This window comes from Pipistrellus hanaki (assembly GCF_964339955.1).
Source record: "Pipistrellus hanaki genome assembly, chromosome: 11".
Classification (NCBI taxonomy): Eukaryota; Metazoa; Chordata; class Mammalia; order Chiroptera; family Vespertilionidae; genus Pipistrellus; species Pipistrellus hanaki.
Window position 1 is genome coordinate 22,312,838 of NC_140513.1, and position 19,009 is coordinate 22,331,846.

The following is a 19,009-nucleotide window of genomic DNA, read 5'->3' on the forward strand; positions in this document are numbered from 1 at the left end:
AATGTTATTTCAAGTATTCTGTGCGGGACCAGCCACCAGTGGGGGACTCTCCTCCCAGTCAGCGGTGATGATGATTACACACCTGCCTTCCGGAGCCCAAGATGGGCACTCAGCAGAATAGATGAGCCATTACGGACGCCCTCAAAACTCAGCTCTCCAAGTAGAAATATTTCACACAAAGAAGCACTCAGAAGAAAGAGTGGCTCTAAACAGAAATATTTTTGCTTTGGTTGCAAATCTGCCCATCACACAACACTCCACAGGTAAGACGTGTCTCAGTTTTCATTAGCATTTCAAAAGCTGGGAAAACAATACACAGTAGGGGAAGGACCCTCCTTCCCCGTGCACCTGAGGTGTCAAAATCCCTAACTTGTGGCAGCACTAACTGGATTCAGGCAGCAGTTCAAAAGGGGACCCGCTGGCCCCCTAGAATAGTACGTATGGCTTTTTCTGCCTCCCTGCCATTAAACACGGTGCAGTTCTGAGGATCTGAGGAGTTAACTAACACAGCGAGCCCAAAGTGATTAAATCATGCAAGCTATTATTACAGCAGAATTCAGGGCTTCTCAACCTGGGCACCGCTGACATTTTGGGTCAGATTCTCCTTTGTCGTAGGGGACTCTCCTGTGCACGGGAGGGTGTTTAGCAACCCCTAGCCATGAGATGCCAGCTATGACATTTCACAGAAGTGAAAATGAATTGTCTCTATGAAAACAAAATTGAATGCTGTTCAAAGACTTTAAAAAGCAAGGTGCTTTTTAAAAATCGCTGTTGCAATTGGTAAAGACAAGATAAAAATCTAGACTTTGGCATCCACAAGTCTATCAGTTCCTTTCTTAAAAGATTAAAACTGGAATTTATAATCAATGCATTATGAATGGGGTTTATTCAAGAAAGGGGACATTTAGACTATTCTCAAAAAAATTTTGCCCGATGGTTCGGTGTGGTTCGGTGGTTGAGCATCGACCAAGGAACCAGGAGGTCGCAGGTTCAATCCCTGCTGGGGGCGTGCAAAGAGGTTTCCATCTCTATCTCTTTCCCTCTTTCTTTCCCTCTAAAATCTTTCTCTCCTTCTTTCCCTCTCTCTCTCCCTCTCTCTGTCTAAATTCTGCAACTTCAGCCAAAATGTTGTTTAATAAGTTTTTATCGTTTAAGTTAAAATAAAATGCCACGCCGAAACCGGTTTGGCTCAGCGGTAGAGCGTCGGTCTGCGGACTGAAAGGTCCCAGGTTCGATTCCGGTCGGGGGCATGTACGTTGGTTGCGGGCACGTCCCCGGTAGGGGGTGTGCAAGAGGCAGCTGGTCGATGTTTCTCTCTCATCAACGTTTCTGGCTCTCTGTCTCTCTTCCTTCCTCTCTGTAAAAAATCAATAAAATAAAATAAAATAAAAAATAAAATAAAATAAAATAAAATAAAATGCCACATACATTTATGAATCATTTTTGTGACTCCCCACTTTAAATAACTTTCTTGATTAGCCAACTAACAACTAGAAGCTTACGGCAGCAAGACAATGGGGTCTCCTACTATACAGAGTAAGGCAAAAGTAGATTTACAGATGTCAGAATGTGACACAGTTTATTCTTATACTAGTGGCCTGGTGCACAAAATCTGTGCACTGGGGGGGTAGGGGTGTCCCTCAGCCCAGTTTGCACCCGCTCCAATTTGGGATCCCTCAGGGGATGTCCAACTACTGACAGTTGGACATTCCGTTCACAATCAGGGACCGCTGGGTCATAACCACTCGCCTGCCTGCCTGCCTGCCTGATCACCCCTAACTTCCTCTGCCTGCCAACCTGATCTCACCCCTACCTGCTTGCTCCCCTGCTGGCCTGATCGCCCTCTGTCTCGGACCCCACCACCTTGGCTTTGTCCGGAAGGAATATGGACATCTGGAAGATGTCCAGTCGACCCGGTCTAATTAGCATATTACCCTTTTATTAGTATAGATTATTACTTATTAGTCATTGTATTCTTTCCCATACGAACATGTGTAAACCTATTTTTGCTCACGCTGTCCATAAAAATGTTCTGCCCTCAGCCATCCCATTATGTTGTCTCACCTTGTCTCTCCTCCCTCAGCAGTCTCATCCACTCTCACCACTCTGAGTCTTCAAATCTGGTTTCCCCAACCTTATTAAAGCCATCTCATCTGTGTTAGCCCATGCTATTTCCAGTCTCCAGAGCCGACTGGGGAAAGCCCTATAAATTAATGCTCTCCAAGTACTTATCAACATGTGGAAATCTTTAGTGCACTTCTAAGTGATTCCTTATTGACTCCCCCCAGGACACGTTCAAACTTTTTACCTTGTTCTTTGGAATAACCCCATTTCAATGGATTTAAACACATTGTTGAGATGTTACTTGGGAAACCTTCCATTTTTTAGAAAAGCACAGCAATCTAACCTAACAGGACCCCTGCGGGACGGTTTCACTCCCAAAACAAGTCCAGCTTTTTCCTGACCCTGCAGCCAATTGTCTAGGAGACAGTTCCACCTTCTCTACACTGAAAACACATTCAAAATATTTAAGCATTCATTAAACCAGGAAATGGTGTGGTACAGCCATGGAATATTACACAGCTCTTCTATCTGACAATATCAAAATATGCAGATGGATGTCAAGTGACAAAGATAAAACTTAACAAAAGCACTATGATTGCGCCGAAACCGGTTTGGCTCAGTGGTAGAGCGTCGGTCTGCGGACTGGAAGGTCCCAGGTTCGATTCCGGTCAAGGGCATGTACCTTGGTTGCGGGCACATCCCCGGTGGGGGGGTGTGCAGGAGGCAGCTGATTGGTGATTCTCTGTCATCGATGTTTCTGACTCTCTATCCCTCTCCCTTCCTCTCTATAAAAAAATCAATAAAATATATTTTTAAAATTTAAAAAAAAAAAGCACTATGATTGGGCATGAAAAACACATGTAGGAAAATCCAGCCAGGCAAAAACAAAGATGGTAACAGGGACAGTGTAAACATCCAGTTAAACGATAGTTTCTTCCTCTGGTCTATAGGGTTGTATAGGGGTGCAGGGGGTGGTTCCTAACCAAGCCCAGAGACAAGTTCCTATATAACTGACAGAGCATTCATCTGGAGGTCAGCAGGGCCAGGTTCACATGCTAGCTCTTCACCTTTCAGGATATTAACACCTTCCTTAGATATTGTAATGGTTAGAGCTGTACTAAATAGCCTAGAGCAAAGGGGTATTAAATCTTCGCTTCTTTCATTTCCTCAGACCAATGTGAGGGACTCCTTTAATAACACAAATGATTAAAAAAAAAACAAAAACAAAAAAACACTTCAGGGTAAAATTGAATAATAGATTTGACTCTAGTCCCAGGAAATGGGATGGATTGAAATTAAATTCTCTTCAACTTATTTACTAAATTAACCAGTAGTTATCCTATCAAATAAAAGGGTGATATGCAAATTGACCGCCACTCCAATTCACAAGATGGCCGCCCCCATGTGGTCAAAGATGGATGCCCCCATGTGGACACAATATGGCCTCCACAAGATGGCCAGCAGGGGAGGGCAGTTGGAAGGGAACCAGGCCTGCAAGGGAGGGCAGTCGGGAGGGACCAGGCTTGCAGGGTAGGGCAGTTGGAAGGGATTAGGCCTGCAAGGGAGGGCAGTTGGGAGGGACCAGGCCTGCAAGGGAGGGCAGTTGGGGGCAATTAGGCCTGCAGGGGAGGGCAGTTAGGGCTGATCAAGCTGGCAGAGGAGGGCAGTTGGGGGTAACCAGGCCTGCAAGGGAGGGCAGTTAGGGGTGACCGGGCTGGCAGAAGAGGGCCGTTGGGGGGGGGGGGGGGGTAAGATCAGGCCTCCAGAGGAGAGCAGTTGGGGCAACCATGCCTTCCGGAAAGGGCCATTGAGGGTGTCCAGACTGGCAGGGGAGGGCAGTTAGGGGCAATTGGGCCAGCAGGGGAGCAGTTAGGATCCGATCAGGCTAGCAGGGAAGTGGTTAGGGGGTGATCAGGCTGGCAGGCAGAAGCGGTAAGGGGCAATCAGGCAGACAGGCAGGTGAGCAGTTGGGAGCTAGCAGTCCTGGATTGTGAGAGGGATACCCAACTATCCGTTTCCGGGCAATCAGGCATCCCTCGAGGGGTCCCAGATTGGACACAGAACAGACTGGGCTGAGGGATACATCAACAACCCCCTCTCCCTCCCTCCCCTGCCCCGTGCACGAATTTCATGCACCGGGCCTCTAGTCTTCAACTATAAAGACATGAGGAAGAAAATAACCTGTATTCAGTATCTCGTGATACAAAACCAGAAGCAGTTTACATTAATATTAAAAAGCATTGACAGCAGAGATGACTAAAACTTCTCTAAGCTATATTTATGCAGGGAAATTTCACACATGCCACACAGCTATCTAACTCCAATATTTTTCATCTCATTCTACTCCTGTCAGCCTACCCTTTGTCTAAATGCCACTCTGATGGTGTCAATCGTCCACCTGAACACCTACCATCATTCCCTGCTGCCTCCTTCAGTTCTAAATGCCTGTGTCAGGATGCTCAGCCAAGGTGAGAGGAGGACAACCCACTGCCTGATCAGAAAGGAAAAAAGACCCGGATCCCCAGCTGGGTACTAAAGGTATTCACGGTCTGTCTAGCCCTACCCAGCCCCAACCAAAGCTCCTGAACTGAGGCACTCTCTCCCATACTTCTGTTTCTGACTGACTAGCTTGCCAAACCTATGTGTTTGATTCTCACAGTCCCATAAACTAAATCTGATATATTACAGGTTTTTTTAAAGAATAATGGAAATCTGCATACTTCCTAACATGATAACATGAAGGTTGTTGTTTGTTGTTTTTTTACAAGGCGGATTTTCAAAAATGTAAAACACAACTTGTGTTTTAATGCCTATTGTAAAAATTTTGGAAGGTATATACATCAAAATAGGAACCACAGTTATTTTTTGGGGGGGCGGGGGGGGAGAATTTAAACTTTCTTCTTTAATTCTATATTTTTCTGAATTGAGTTTTACAATGAACTTTTATTACTTTTAAAATCAGGTAAAAAAATTATATACTACAATATGTAAGAACCTTTAAAATACGCGTTAAGGGAAAGAAGCCAGGCACAAAATACTGCATACTGTATGCTTCCATTCATATGAAATGCCCAGAATAGGTAAACCCTTAGAGACACCAAATCTCTATGCGAATGCCTGGGGATGGGCCAGAGAAATATGGGGACTGGCCTGTAAATAGGTCTGGAAATTCTTTGGGGGGTAATGAAATGTTCTGTAATTAAGATAGTAGATAGCAGTGATGGTTGCACAACTTAGTGGATATATTAAAAATCACTGAACTGTATACTTTAAAATGGCAAAATTTATATTATGTGAATGATATCTCAGTAAAAATAAAATAATTTTAAAAATCAGATAAATCATATTAAATTTTGAGAGAAAAACAAACAAACAAAAAAAAAACAGGCATTATAATTTGGTATTTAAGGAGCAGACCCTAGAACCAGACCATCCCGATGAGTATCCTGGCTCTGTCACTCATCAGCTTTATTTGACCTTAGTAATTTACCTCTGTGCCTCCATTCCCGCATCTGTGCAAGAGGATATTAATAGTACCTCTCTCATGATGTTGATGGGGACCTAAATAAAGGCATGGGAGGCACACAGAGCAGGGCAGAACACATCATAAGGGTTGTATTAAAAGTTAGCTTCCCTCTTGGACAGTGTGCCTCAGTGGTTGAGCATCGACCTATGAACTGGGAGGTCACGATTATATTCCCATTTGGGCACATGCCCAGGTTGGGGGTTCCATCCCTAGAGGGGGATGTTCAGGAGGGCAGCCAATCAGTGATTCTCTCTCATCATTGATGTTTCTCTCCTTCTCCTCTCCCTTCCTCTCTAAAATCAATAAAAAGATATATTTTTTAAATACATTTCTACTTATTTCAGAGAGGAAGGAAGAGGGGGAGAGAGATAGAAATATCAATGCTGAGAGAGAATCATTGACTGGCTGCCTTCTACACGCCCCCTAATGGGGATCAAGCTGGCAACCCCAGGCATGTGCCCTTGGCTGGACTTGAACCCAGGACCCTTCAGTCCACAGGCCAACACTCCATCCACCGAGCCAAATCAGCTTGGGCCATAACCCAAACTTTAAAGCAACCACAACATTAAACTCCAGCAAAATGTTGTAAAATAGTGAAGAATTAAAAAAACAATAATAATAACGAAGTCTAATTAAATGGCAATTAGGAAGCACTATGGTCTGAACTAGAAAAGGGAAGCAATAAGGGTAACACAATTGCACCACCTAAAAAATATCTCAAATTACTCTGAAGAGAAAAAAATACCATGATAAATGAACACAGGACACTAAACAACTGAGCTGACTAGCGAACAATGAAGAAACTAAATGTATCCATAAGGCTGTGAACAACAGAACTGATATAGGAATACCAGCAGTTTAGATTCACTTACAAAACATATTAGATGAAAGGTGACAAGACAAAATAAACTGAATTTTAAAATTCTGAAAGGAAATTTGACCTGTGAACAATAGTGACTCCAGGTCAAACAAAAAGTGCCAAAACAAATACTAACATCAAGAAAAAGGTTCAAAATGTTGCTGGCCAGCCCATTGCCCCTAACTGCCCTCCCTGCAGGCCTAGTCCCCCCCCCCAACTACCCTCCCCTGCAGGCCTGGTCACCCCCAACTGCCTTCCCCTGTAGGCCTGGTAGCCCTAACTGCCCTCCTCTCAGGCCTTGTCACCCCTAACTGCCCTCTCCCACAGGCCTGGTCACTCCCAACTGTCCTCCCCTGCAGGCCTGATCCCCCCCAAATGCCCTCCCCTGATGGCCATCTATAGTGGCCATCTTGTGTCCACATGGGGGCAGCCATCTTGTGTGTTGGAGTGACAGTCAATTTGCATATTAGGCTTTTATTATATAGGATTTTAATCATTTTTAACTTCAAACATATAAATGTAGCACCAGAATTGCTTGAGTATGGAGGAGGTCACTTTCTTGGCTAAACCACACCCATAATCCATTATCCACAATCTCTATTTTTCCCCCCTTTAAAGTGGAACAAGGATTCAAAAAATACTTGCAAAGTTTTGTAGGAGCAGAATCCTTCCAGAGAGATGGAAAGGGTTTCTCCAAACTGCTTCAGTTATCTTGACCACAATCTAATTCACTGAAAGGCAATTCTTTCAAAGTCTTTTCAAAGCATTTCACAAAAACAACTCTTTCTGCACTCATATTTAATCAATGTAAAGTAATACTTATTAGTTTATACTCACAAATACCCGAGGTACAAATAAATTTGAGAACAAACACAATGGACTTTTTCTTGGCAGGCAGAGAAACCAAATGGCAAACTAGAGCTAACCTACCAGTGTGAGCATCCCTGTGCTGGGGGATGTGGTTAGTATCGTTTAAAATTACACCCAGGAAAGAATCTGAATGGGGATGTCTCCAAATAGGAAATTTGTATGGCCATTTACAGGGTCAACAAGTACATGAAAACATGCTCAAGGTCATCAGTCATTAGGAAAATGCATATCTAAACCTCACTGATACACAACTTCACACCCACTAGGATGATTATAATCAAAAAGACAATAATGCGTGTTGGGGAGGATGTGAAGAAATTGGAACCTTCAGACATGGCTAGTAGAAACCCAAAATGGTGCAGCCACTTTGGGAAACAATCGGGCAGTTCCCCAAAATGTTAAACAGCTGCCATGTGGCCGAAGCCAGTTTGGATCAGTGGATGGAGCGTCGGCCTGCAGACTGAAAGGTCCCAGGTTCGATTCCAATCAAGGGCATGTACCTTGGTTGCGGGCACACCCCCAGTAGGGGGTGTGCAGGAGGCAGCTGATTGATGTTTCTCTCTCATCGATGTTTCTAACTCTCTATCCCTCTCCCTTCCTCTCTGTAAAAAATCGATAATATATATTTAAAAACTACTACATGAATGTTCACAGCAGCATTATTCATAATAACCAAAAAGTGAAAACAACTCAAATGTCCATCAACTCATGAATGAATAAACATGGATATATATCACATTTTGTGGATAAACAAAATGTGATATATATTCATACAATGAAGTACTACTCAGCCACAAAAAGGAATGAAGTTCTGATACACGCTACATAATGAACCTTGAAAACAGCATGCAAAGTGAAAGAAGCCAATTACAAAAGGCCACATCTTATACTATTCCATTTATATGCAAATGTCCAAAACAGACAAATCCATAGAGGCAGAAAGTAGAATAGTTGTCGGACGGGGGAAGAGAGGAACATGCAGTGACTATTAATAAGTACGAGGGTTGCTTGTTGGTGTGATGAAAATGTTCTGGTGTTACAGAGTGGTAATGGTTACCTAACTTTGTGAATACACTGAAAACTGCAGACCTTAACAATTTTTCAGTACAGTCAGCAGTCAATAAATGCTTATTGATGGGAGAGAAAGCCCAGAGGTGTTAAATAGAAATTTCCATTGTATATATTTACAAGAAGCTAATAACCACCTCTTTTAGAAATATAAGATTTATTTGGTCAGTCTAATTTATTATATAAATGCTAGGAGCCCAGCACACGATTCAAAATCGCACAGCACCACCCACCCTCGAGTCACCAGTCCGGCCCTGCCTCGCTCCCCAGGCCCCGCAGCAGCTGCAGCCATTGCTGGTCCAGTCCTGCCTCTCTCTCCAGCCCTTGAAGGAGCCTTGGCCGCAGCTGACCAGGCCCCCCCCCCCCCTGCACAAGCACTGAGAGGCCCCTGCCACCCCACCCCCGATGCTGTGTGCGCAACTTCCTCCTGTCCAGTTGACCCGTTACGGCATCCAGTTAATTAGCGTATTTCTCTATTTTTTATAAACATATAAATATCCTTAAATAAGATCACAAGGCCCTTAAAAGCAGGGATAGCTTCTCAGAAACAGTATTTCCCGTAACATCTAGTATATTAGGCCCACCAGGATCAGGCCTAAATGGGAGAGGATGCAGGCTGGGCTGAGGGACACACACACACCCCGTGCACAAATTTCGTGCATCGGGCCTCTAGTCTAGTGTATTAGGTTATACTAAATGGGCAGTCAATCCAAGTTCACCAAATAAATTAATAAATACCCACATGTTACATACCAGGTATCTAGAAGTGCCCTGACCACGATTTCATGCTAATTAGGGAAAACTCACTTTTCATTCCCCAGAATCCTGCACTACCACTAACAAGGCATTTCTCTTAATCTAAAATATATGCCTTCCATTTAAAACAGCCTTACCACCATATCACAATCAAGGGCAACTTCTAACTTCCATGTCTTTTTTTTTTTTTTAGCAATTTTAAATTGATTTTAGAGAGGGAGAGAGAGAGAGAGAGAGAGAAACATTGATGTGGGAGAGATACATCGATTCGTTGCCTCCTCTACATCCTCCAATGGGGGTTGGAACCCACAACCTAGGTATGTGCCCTGACTGCGAATCGAACCCGAAACCTTCTGGTGCACAAGATGATGCTCCAACCATATTTCTCTACCTCTTTAACCACATTCCCTAAGATAGAAATATTTCACATATTTGGCCTCCTCCTCCTCCTCATTCTACAGCCAAAAAGGGCCATTATCATTATCTTCATGTTACAAATGAAAAGAAAAAGAAAAAATCAATGTCTGAGGCCACTTTTCTTCAAAGTTCATCTTTCTTCATGTGAATCATGCATTTCCAAACCCTTTTCTCTTTAGACAAATAGGGAACGTTCTAATAAGTTAGCTTTTAAAAGAATAGGAACAAGTAAAGCCATAAGTATAAAGTCAAGAATGACTTTATGCTGGAAAGCTGAGACAAAAGGACAATAATTTTAAAACAAAACAAAAGCTTGTTTAGACTTAAAAGAGCTAAACAAAGAACTCACTGCTTAGGGAAGATGATGTAATATCAAGAGATGACAGGGACAAATGCAGACCCATTTAGCTTCTTATTTGCTTTGGTTATCTTCATCAGGGAATATGCTCTTTAAACTGGGAAGGGTAGAACTCTGATAAAAGGGGGCTAACATGTAAGGCTAGTGGCATGGAGAGTGGACGGTAATGGAATAGAGAGCTAGCTCCAAAGAACTTGCTTTCTGTGACCCAAACAAATCACACTCCGTGATAGCTACAAAACTTTTAGATCTGACTGCTGATCATCTAACCTATCTTGACAAGCAGCCAAAAAAACCAGGGATGAAAGAATGTATTCTCAATTTTCAAAAAGGGAGACACGTGAATCCAGAAAAATATCTAGGGTAAATTTGCTATGTATCCCTGGAAAAAAATTAGAATGCTAAATAAGTTTATGAGCACAATAAAAAGAAAATGCCAGCGTGGGGTCTTTATTAAGGTAGGCTACACAACATTTGCTTTTTGATTGGATTACTAAAATGAAAAAAGGGAGGATGATGCATACAAATGCATAAAAGATTCTAACAGAATCTTTCAATGATAGGCTAGTGGGGGGAAAAATGGGAAAATGTTGAACAGCAGAAGGTCATAAATCTGTTAATCTTTACTAGGAAGATGCATAGCTAGCCAGTGGAACATCTGGTTGATTAATGTATCCACATCAACCAATTTGCAAGGAAGTCTCCGGGAAAATACCACAGCCTCTCAGCCTTTTCCATGAATCAGGATGCCAAGAGGTCAGAGTGGGCTGAACGGAGGGTCCAAAACCAAAGATCAACAGGGAGTCAAGGCCAGCATTTAAGAGTCTACAACTCAAGTATAAAAAGGAGAAAATGTGAGAAATATCTAGGTAATAAAAACAACAACAAAATCTACATAATCTCAAGATGCTAATAGATGCATATGTCCAAACTCAATTACTCTAATTCTCTAATTAATCAAGTTAAAAAATTTTTGTTCTTATATGAATCATTCCCAGGTCTTCATCCTAAGAAGAATTTACAAATGCATTTAGTTAAAACCCTCGCTTGCCTGGCTGGTGTGGCTCAGTGGTTGAGGGTCAACCTGTGAACCCGGAGGTCATGGTTCAGATGCCCAATTGGGACACACCGGGTTGTGGACTGATCCCTAATACAGGAGGCAGCCAATCAATTATTCTCTCTCACTATTGGTGTTTCTATCTCTCTCTCCCTCTCCCTTCCTCTCTGAAATCAATTTTAAAAAAAAAAAGAGGAAAACTAGTTTTAGACTAGAATTATGCAAGTGTATCTTAGCATTCGAAAACATTTTATTTGATCAGTCTAATTTATTGACATTTATATAAATATATCCTTAAATAAGATTCAGATATAGCCGAAACCGGTTTGGCTCAGTGGTAGAGCGTCGGTCTGCGGACTGAAAGGTCCCAGGTTCGATTCCGGTCAAGGGCATGTACATTGGTTGCAGGCACATCCCCGGTAGGGGGTGTGCAAGAGGCAGCTGGTCGAAGTTTCTCTCTCATCGATGTTTCTAGCTCTCTATCCCTCTCTCCCCCTCTCTGTAAAAAAAAATCAATAAAATACATTTTTTTAAAAAGATTCAGATATTATGAAATCCAAGTCCTTCTTTGAGTAGAAGAGAAATTAAGAAAAATTAATTTGCTCCAAATAATGCAGCTGCTTAGCAAGAACCATGATCCTTAAATCAGTCCCCTTTTCCCACACCACGTGGTTTCCCAGCCCTCTGTGTCCTTCCTTAAAATCTGTACTATGCACTAGGGTTAGAAAACACACACGAAACATCCATCCACGCTATACTATGCTAAGGAAAAATTAGCTTAGCAAGATCACACAACCACAGCACATTAGCCCATAAAAATATTTTGACATGGTGTGATCACTTACAAGATTGATAACCAACGTTACCAAAAGGCACTCTAAAATACAAATGGCTTTTATTCTCCACCATTAGTGTGTGATTATTTATTAAAGCACCATCCCATACCCCACTTAACATGAGGAAAATAAAGTAAAAGTTATTCCATGGATGGGAACGCTTTTATTGACATGCCATTGTTTACTGTGCTCAGAATCCTGGCCCCGTCATAAAAACATACCATTATGAAAATTACTGAAAGGTTTTGGACCTCCCAGCCTAAACAGCAGGCCAGAGGCTTTTCTCCGTTTAGGGGTAGCACAGGAGTCTGGGCTAAGGCTCCTTCTCTGGCTTCCTCCTCCCACAAACAAAGCCCCTTCCATAGCTCAAAGGTACAAAGGTTGTCTGTCAGGAAAGCCAGTGGGTCCCCAGGGGCCTAATGTCCATCCTCCTCCTTCCCCTCCCCTTCTCTCCCAGCCCCTCCCCACCCCAAGCCTCTGGTCCCACCCCCTCAGTTTAAAGAAGACAAATGGAGACTGGAGAATGGATACAAGGGGAAGTTGGCAAGGCTGTGGCTACCATCTCTAGCATCTGCCAGGCCAGCTCCAGGGGGACCCATCCACCCCCAAATGAGACCTGCGTGCCTCTCCCAGCCTCGGGGCTCCTCTGGGACCCCTTCAGAAAGGAAGAAGGAACTTTACAGCCCAAACACCCTCCTCCCCAGGCTCACCCATTAGAGTCCCAGCAAGCTCTTTGTTTCCAACAGCTATGTGTGTGTGTGTGGGGGGGGGGGGGGGGGGGCCGGCGGCCTCAGAGTGAGGGGAGAGGTCACTCACTCCCTACCTCCGGTTGTTGCCCACATGCAGGCTCTCCCGCAAAACTACACACACACACACACACACACACACACACACACACACACACACAGGATCTCCCCTGGTTCCAGGCCCCCTCCATAGCCCAGGGTCATACCTTGCTGCACGAGGCACTCTCTGAAACCTGACCAGGACGACTCCCTAGCTCCTTCCTTCTGAACCCGCACAACGGGGGTTCACTCCAGGACCCCACCTTTTCTCCCAATGCATGCCCCTGGGCATATCCCTGCGCCCCAAACTTCGCCCATGCACCCGCCACCCCTAAAGACACAGGGTCATTTCCTGGGCCCCAGAACTGTTCCCGGCTCAGATCCACAGAGCCGGCGTCACCCCAAGCCCCAGCGCGCTCCCCTCTGCACCCAGAGGAGACACACACACACACACACACACACACACACACACACTGTGACTCCACATCGCCCACCTTCGTCCTCTGGGCCTCCGTTCCCTTCACTCACACCAGCGCCCTAAGAACCTCCCCAGCACATGGTCACTCCCTGGCCGTCAGCCTGGGTCCCCTGGCCCCTCTGCACCGCCACACACACACACACACACACACACTCACACACTCACACACAGAGACACACACACACAGAGACACACACTCACACACAGAGACACACACACTCATACACACACACACAGAGACACACACACACACAGACTCACACTCACACACACACACACAGATACACACACACACAGACACACACTCACACACAGAGACACACTCACACACACACACACACTCACACTCACACACATGCTCACACACACTCACACACTCACACACTCACACACACACTCACACTCACACTCACACACAGAGACACACACACTCACACTTACACACAGTCTCTCCCCGGAGCCTTCACAACATAAACACGCGCTCCCGCCCGCACACCCGCGATCACACGGGGAGCCCCGGCAGGCTGCCCCCGCCTCGCGGGGTCCCGGCCTCCCCGCTCCCTGCGAGCCCGGGGGGCCCCCCGCGCCCCGACAGACACCCTCGGGCGCACGCACGGCCACTCCCCGTCCCCGGAGCCGGTCCCCGCGCCGCACGGCTCCGGGCTCCACGCCCTCCGCCCCCGATCGCCCTCGGCCCGCTCCCCGGGTCCCCGCGCGGGGGCCTCCCCAGACCCGCCGCGGGCCCGGGGTGCGGCGGGGCGCCGGCGGAGGACGGGGGGCCGCAGGCTCAGGCTCGGCCGGTCCTACCTGAGCAGTTGATGCTCTTGCCTTTGCCGCCGGGACACTCCCCGCCGCCGCTGCCGCCGCCCCCGGCGGGCTGGTTGGACGCGCGGCTGCCGGGCAGCGAGAAGGCGAAGAGCAGCAGCACCGACGTGTAGCAGCAGCAGAAGGCGAGCGGGGGCGCGGCGGGCAGCCGGAGCGGCGCCTCGGCGGCCGCGGCGCCCATGGCTGGCGCCCCTGGACGGCGGGAGGGAAGCGCAGGGAGCCGCAGGCCCGGGGCATCCAGCCGCCGCCGGGAGCCCCGCCGCCGCCGCCGCCGCCTCCGCCTCGGCGCCTCCTAGCAGCCGCGCCCGGGAGCCCGCGGGCGGCCCCTCGGCATCCCGGTCCCGCCGCAGCCACCTGGACAGCCGGAGGCCGGGGCGCACGCGAGGATCGGGGTGCGCGATCGGGGGTGCGAGCCCGCGGAGGGGGAGACCGAGGCCGGGGGAGCGGGCGCGCGCGTGCGGCCGGCGGGGGTCGCGGGGGCGGGGCCGGGGGCGGGCCCAGCCCCGCGCTCGCCTCCTCGCCTTCCCTTTGTGTCCGCGGCCGCCGCCACCGCAGCGTCACAAAGACCCCGGCCCGCCCGCCCGCCCGGCGAGGGGCGCGTGACAAATAGGGCGGCGGGAGGGGCGGCGGCGACCCCGCCCCGCGCACCCCGGGTTCTCTCTCGCGGCCGGCGCCGCCTCCACCGGAGCTATTGTTCCCGAGGTGGCGGGGATCGGGGACGCGGGCGGGGGGGCGCGGGCGCACCGGCCGGGATGCGGGGGGGCCGGCCCCAGCCTGGGATGCTCCGCAAGGCACAGCCCTGGCAGGCGTTTCTGTCTCCTCTGCAAGCCTGTGTGAAGGCTTGCCCCTGGGTGGGAAACAAGACTTGTCTATTCCATGTCTATTTCCTCGGGGAACAAACTGAACCCCGGAGAGGGGAAGGAGACGAGTCCAAGGTCACGACCAAGGAATGGGCAGGACCGGGATTAGAACCCAAGTTGTGACGCCCACCTATGTAGTTAGTTCGTAGAGATGCGGGTGAATGGCTACATGTCTGGGGTCCTCACTCCTACCCCATTTCCACCGACACCAACTGAATTTAAAATACTGTTTTAAAGTAAGAAATAAGAGTGAAGAAATAAGAGAGTCGCCATAGTCAAGCTACCAAATGACTGAAATGAAGTAGATCGGGGTATGAGGAAATGGTGCTAAACTTGTGTTAACTAGCCTGGGAACTTAAACTTTTTCAATTTTAATTTTTTTTAAAGAACTATCATTTATTTATTGGTGTATTTATTTACTAGAGGCTGAGTGCATGAAATTTGTGCGGGGAAGGGGGAGGGGTCCCTCAGCCCAGCCTGCACCCTCTCTCAGACCAGGTGCCCTTGGGGGATGTCCAAGTGATGGCTGGGGTCACTGGGACAGGGAGGGGGCCTAAGCCGGCAGTTGGACATCCTTAGTGACGCTGCTGCTGCTGTGGGAGAGGCTTCTGCCACTACAGCTGCCAGCCCTGAGCCTAGTTTCTAGCTGACCACCAGGAGGCAGCTCCTGCATTGAGTGTCTGCCCCCTGGAGGTCAGTGCATGTCATAGTGAGCAGTTGAGTGACCTTATCATTATCATTAGCATATTACACTTTGATTGGTTGAACAGATGACTGGATGACTAGACACTTAGCATATTAGTCTTTTTTTATAGAGGACTAGATTGTTCTGCCTTTCTGTAAATTTGCATATTACCCTTTTATTATATAGGAGGAAGGATTGCTTAATCCCTTCACCTTTGAACTTTCTAGTACTGCATAGGGACTGGAAGCCACCAGAAAACTCTCTGATAACCACCTGAGGGACTAAGAAAAGAATGTTCACATACCCAGAATGTCTCTTAACCTGACATCCACTATCCAGACCACTAGTCATCAAGGATTATCATTGAAAACCAACCCAGGACTAATTCTTCTCAAAAATGTACTTTTTACTATAAGAACCCTCAGTTTTTCTTTCTTCTTTGCAACACTCTGGTATTACCTAGTTAGCATTGTGGTATTACCTAAGACCCCTGAATAAATCATTATCATTTATTTCTAGCCAAAGCCTCCTGAGTTTATTTATGCTCTGTCAACAAAAAATTCTATATTGCCCTCTCCCACTAATAATAGCTAATATGGAGAGATTCACTGTATACCCAACCTGGACCAAGCTCTTTACATGCATTCTCTCCCATTCTTTTTTTATAGCTCTACAAGTTTTCATTCTCATCCCAATTTTACAGATGAGGAAGTTGGAACCCAGAGAGAAAAAGCGACTCCCAGTCCAGTGCTCTTCCTCTCACATTATGATAAGGAAGACCCAGCCATAGGCAGGAAGACTATGAGCTCAATTGTTTAAACGATCTCTGCCTTTTTCATTCTGTTATGCTGCCTCTCACCCCAGAAGGAATTTTTTTAATCTCATTGAAAAACTGATAAATTTTACTCATAACAATTTTTTAAGTATGTGAAAAGCCACCATAGGCAAAGCCACATTAGGGAAAATATTTTCAGTGTAAATAACTTAATATAAAGAACTAATATAAATCAAGAAGAAAACATTGACATAACAGAAAAATGGGAAGCTATTTGTATTTTATGCCTTATCACATAAAATTCAGACAATAAGTATATAAAAAGATATTCAGTAACAAAAAGCAAATTAAAACCACATTTTTTTTCCATAGACAATTAACAACAGTTAAAAGAACTGACAAAACCTAGCATTATTAATTTATACATTTTGGGAGGGCAATTCAACCATGTAAGAAAACTTTTAAATTATGTTTACCTTTTAATCTAACAATTCCACATATTGGGATTTATTCTAAAGAAATAATTGGATAAGCACACAACATATATATGTGTATGTTTGCCCTGCTGGTTTGGCTCAGTGGTTAAAGCAGCAGGTGGCAGGTTCGATTCCTGGTCAAGGGCATGTACCTCAGTTGCAGGTTTCCCAACCCCAGTGGGGGCTCATGAGCAAGGCAGCCAATCAATGCTTCCTTCTCTCCCTCTGCTCCCTCCCATCCTCTCTAAAAATCATTTGGGAAAGTATCTTTGGGTGAGGATTAATAACAACAGCAAATGTATATATGAATGTTCATCACAGCCTATAAATTATACAGGTCCATCCATGAGAAATAAAACATGGTGCCTCTTTGTACATTGGAGTATTATACAGTGATGATGGGGTTAGTGTTTATGAACATGGAGAAAAGCAGGACACTAACGAGTAGGTATAAGAAAATCCTATTTTCCTAAAATACCCATGTGTGTACATACATCCATAGGGGAAAAATATCAAAAAGAATATACAGTAATATATTAATAGTGATTACTTCTGTTTTGTCTGAATTCTTTTCAATTAAAAGTTTTTATTATTATATTTGAAAAGGCTCTTTCCTTTTAAAATTTACTTTCATGAAGCTTTTTACATAAATTCACATCTTTGACATTTTATTAAGATTTACCCCAGCCCTACCCGGTTTGGCTAAGTGGATAGAGCATCAGCCTGCAGACTGAAGGGTCCCAGGTTTGATTCCAGTCACGGGCACCTGTCGGGGATGTGGACTCAATCCCCAGTAGGGTCATGCAGGAGGCAGCCAATCAATGACTCTCTCATCATTGATGTTTCTATCTCTCTCTCTCCCTCTTCCTTCCTCTCTGAAATCAATAAAAATATATTTAAAAAAAAAAAAAAAAAAAGATTTACCCCAAACCTCTATAAGCAGTGGCATGGCAGTTGTTAAAACTGAGATTCAACTTCTGGCTTTTGAATCAGGTATGATCCAGGTTCCTCACTGCTCAACTACAGCTGAGGGCTGCTCCCCAGACCCCTCCTTCTGCAGCTTCTCTGGTAAACTTGACCTTCCCTGTCCTTCCTTCCTGCCCTACTTCTTGGCTCTCCCAGCCTCAGTATTCTGCCTCTTTCATTTGACTGCTAACCGTAGCCCAGGCAGAAATATTAAGAGGAGATGATTTTTGTTTTTTTAATCCTCATCCAAGGATATTTTTCCATTGATTTTTACAGAGAGTGGAAGAGAGAAGGAAAGGCAGAAAGAAATATCGATGTGAGAGAAACACATTGATTGGTTGCCTCCTACATGAGCCTGACCAGGGCCCAGGCTGGGGAAGAGCCTACAATCTAGGTAGGTGCCCTTGACCGGAATTGAACCCGGGACCCTTAGGTCTGCAGGCCGACGCTCTATCCACTGAGCCAAACCAGCTAGGGTGAGATAATTCTTAAATAAAAAGCAAAAGTTCTGTCGCCATAAATGAAGAGTTAATTTACACCTGCATCTTTCTACAAATTAGGTAAGAAAAATTCAACACAGATTCAAACGTTTTCAAATTGGAAAGGACTCTACTTCAGAAACAGGATTTCTCTGACCTCCGGCCTCGGAGAGGAAAAAGGGTCTTAGTGGTCATCTAACACGACCCCCACCACATGCTTTAATATCAGTGATACCACAATGTCAGAGAGCAAAGAGTGTGGAGCTTGCTACGTAAAATCACCTCAGAGTGTTTGTAAGAATGTAGATTTCTAAACATCACTCCAGACATCCTGGGGGAAAGTCAAGTCTCCCTTATGCATATTAGAGTTCTCTAAGTAACTCAGCCACACTGCCACTTTGGAAACCCCAGGCCTAACCTTGATCAGCCCGTTACTGTTGCTCTTTTACTAACAACCTCAAAATGTCAGCTTCGTGTCACAATAAACATTCCTTTTTTATAGGCCTGGGTGTTGACTAATCCAGGCTAGGGGTGGCTGAATGGCCCTTCGTCAAGCTGATTGAGCTCTGATCTGCTCTAGTATTTATTCATTGTGGGGCCTGGCTGCAGGCACAGCAACTCTCCAGGAGGAATTATTCTCTTTATTTTGTTAATTTCATTTTCCAATGACAGTTGGCATTCAGTATCATTCAGTATTATTTTCAGGTGTACAGCAAAATGGTTAGACCAGTGTTTCCCAACCTTCTCTCATGATGAGAATCACCTGGTGGAGTTGTTAAAACACAGATTCCTGAATCCCAACTAAGAAGTGCTAAACTAGAATTTTTGAGAACATATAGGTAAAATTGCATACCTAACTTAGTGCTCTG

At 45.7% G+C, this 19,009-nt stretch overlaps 1 protein-coding gene across 1 annotated transcript in view; it reads right to left on the minus strand.

Moving 5' to 3' along the window:
• The window catches only part of TMEFF1 (transmembrane protein with EGF like and two follistatin like domains 1), a 66,051-nt gene extending 51,815 nt beyond the window's left edge, over window positions 1-14,236 (minus strand). The window contains exon 1 of the mRNA XM_084899759.1: window positions 13,882-14,236. Within this exon, the coding sequence (XP_084755885.1) occupies window positions 13,882-14,080 (199 nt within the window). The 5' untranslated portion in view covers window positions 14,081-14,236. The remainder of the gene's footprint in view (window positions 1-13,881) is intronic.
• Window positions 14,237-19,009: the final 4,773 nt, after the last annotated feature.